The following is a 2,500-nucleotide window of genomic DNA, read 5'->3' as shown; positions in this document are numbered from 1 at the left end:
GGCACCTATAGACTATCTACAGATGTTCAGTTTATAAACACACTTTATTTGGATGGGCACCTATAGACTATTTACAGAGGTTCAGTTTATAAACACACTTTATTTGGATGGGCACCTATAGACTATTTACAGAAGCTCAGATTTTAAACAAACTATTTGTTGAACTATCTGTGAACTACAATTTATGGGTAAAGTTATGGGTGTGATTAAGGTGAAGTTCAGTGAACAATTAGAAAGACTGAACTTGAATTTCAACAAACCATCTGTTAAGTTTCTGTAGGCGGACTATCCAAATAAAGTCTTCCTGTAAGGCTATGTGAGGCTATAGACCTGAGTGAGTCCAGATTCCCTCTGCATATAATGGCAGTTACTGTGCTTGGGTGCCCCTCTCCCACTCAGCATGCTGTTACACACACACACACACACACTTTACTGTAGGGCCGCTGTGAGGTGTGTCCTGAACTTTAGCTTGGGTCAGGTCACGGTACACAGGCATTCCTTTTACGATGAGTTAAAATCATGTGTGTTTGTGTGCGTCTGTGTGTGTGTGTGTTTATGTGGGAGAGAGAGAGAAAAAGAGAGAGAAAGAGAAGGAAAGACTGTGTATGTTTCTCTGTGTGTGTGTGTGTGAGAGAGAGAGAGAGTGAGAGAGAATGAGAGAGAGAGAGAGAGTGTGTGTGTATGTGTGTGTGAATTACTGTACAAAGCACTACTGTAAAAATCAAACAAGGCCTCAATGTACATAAGTTAAATATACAATAGGTTTCTGTCTTTCCATAGCCCCCATTTCTCTCTCTCTAAGATGGCCAAAGACTATTTTTTAAGAGTATATATAAATACTTGAGCTCTCCCCAGCTGAAAACATTTGTTATGTTGAAACAAACACACAGTACACCTTACAAACACTGCAGGGCAACTCCAACTTAGTTTTGGTAATACATTCTGTGTAAACACACGTAGCGACAGACATGGACCAGACACACACACAGATTCACCGACATGAAGACTCTCTCTGCCCTTCTCCCTCTCTCTCTTTCTCTCTCTCTCTCTGTCTCTGTCTCTGTCTCTCATTCACACACACACACACACACACACACACACACACACACACACACACACACACACACACACACACACACACACACATAGTGATACTCACTGGTCCTCTTTGAAGTAGGTAAAGCCCACGAAGGGCAACTGGTTGCCCACAAATGCTCGGGGAGTGGGAAAGGTCTCCCCGTCACGCTTCTCATCCTCAATATCGTCAAAGTTACTGGTGTCTATGTCACTTTTCAACTCAGGAACCACCGGGGCCACAGCTAGGAGAGAGAGAGAGAGAGGGAGAGAGAGAGAGAGAGAGAGAGAGAGGAAGGGAGAGAGAGAAAGAGAGTGTGAGAGAGAGAGAGAGAGAGAGAGTGAGAGAGTGAGAGAGAGAGAGAGGGAGGGAGATAGAGTCAGAATGAGGGAAAAAGAGGAGACAGATATTGTCAAAGTTACTGGTGTATACTGTATGTCACTCCTCAACTCAAGAAGCACTACAGCCACAGCTGAGAGGAGGGGAGTGAGAAGAAGGGAATCACAGCTGACTAATTCATCTTTACTCTTGGGTCAACGGGTGTACTTGTGTACTTGTGTGTCTAACTCTCTCTGTGTGTGTGTGTGTGTGTGTGTGTGTGTGTGTGTGTGTGTGTGTGTGTGTGTGAATCTGCATGTTTTTCACAACTGCGGATATTAACAGACTAGCCAGTCCTTCTTCCACAGTACCTGCTTTGTGAAACTGACATACTGAGTCTTTTACACACACTGAGCTCTTTAAAGCTTAAAATACACACACACACACATACACACACACACACACACACACACACTGGGCCTTTTACAGAGCCCAACCCTTGGTCCAGCCAAAGCACACTCCAGCTGAGTGAACTGGCCCTTTTTTTCAGGGCAGATCACAAGCATGCTTGCGTACACTGCCAACGCGGCCATCTTGGATCCTGTCTCCTGCATAGAAACCAATTGCGGCTCTGAGCTCAGTGGTTGGGACAGGAGACAAAAAACAGTGGTGACAGACTGACAGAAGAGATGAGTGACATGGACAGACAGACATGAGACAGGAAGCAATAAGCTGGTAGAGACAATAATAAATACAGACTATGAGAGCACAGAGATGAAGAAAAGTCAGGAGACAAACAGAAAAACAAAAAGTAAGGAAAGTGAAGCACCAGCTAGGAGCAACAGTTTAGGAAATGAAAGAGTTAAGGGTAACTGATGGCGATTGGTGTTTCTCCACTAAGCTTGCAAGCTCAACAGGCTAAGCTAAGTTAGCAGGCTAGGCAAAGTTAGCAGGCCATGAAAAGACATACAGACTTTCCCAAACATCAAGGAAGGGGATGTAAATAGACCATGCAACAAATCACCATGCGTATATGTACAGTGATTTTCCATTTAAATTATAAAATGCTGTAATACACTGTAAAAAAGATTACATCCTAAGAGATAA

General features: G+C 43.6%; 1 protein-coding gene across 3 annotated transcripts in view; it reads right to left on the bottom strand.

Annotated features, from left to right (window-relative positions):
- The window catches only part of rock2b (rho-associated, coiled-coil containing protein kinase 2b), a 38,687-nt gene that overhangs the window by 21,096 nt on the left and 15,091 nt on the right, over window positions 1-2,500 (bottom strand). For all 3 annotated transcript variants that reach the window (XM_031581539.2, XM_031581538.2, XM_031581541.2), the window contains exon 9: window positions 1,160-1,319. In XM_031581539.2, the coding sequence (XP_031437399.1) occupies window positions 1,160-1,319 (160 nt within the window). The remainder of the gene's footprint in view (window positions 1-1,159; window positions 1,320-2,500) is intronic.

Source organism: Clupea harengus, chromosome 15, assembly GCF_900700415.2.
Source record: "Clupea harengus chromosome 15, Ch_v2.0.2, whole genome shotgun sequence".
In the NCBI taxonomy this organism is placed as follows: Eukaryota; Metazoa; Chordata; class Actinopteri; order Clupeiformes; family Clupeidae; genus Clupea; species Clupea harengus.
Note: the sequence above shows the minus strand (reverse complement) of the source record. Positions and strands in the feature narration are given on the sequence as shown.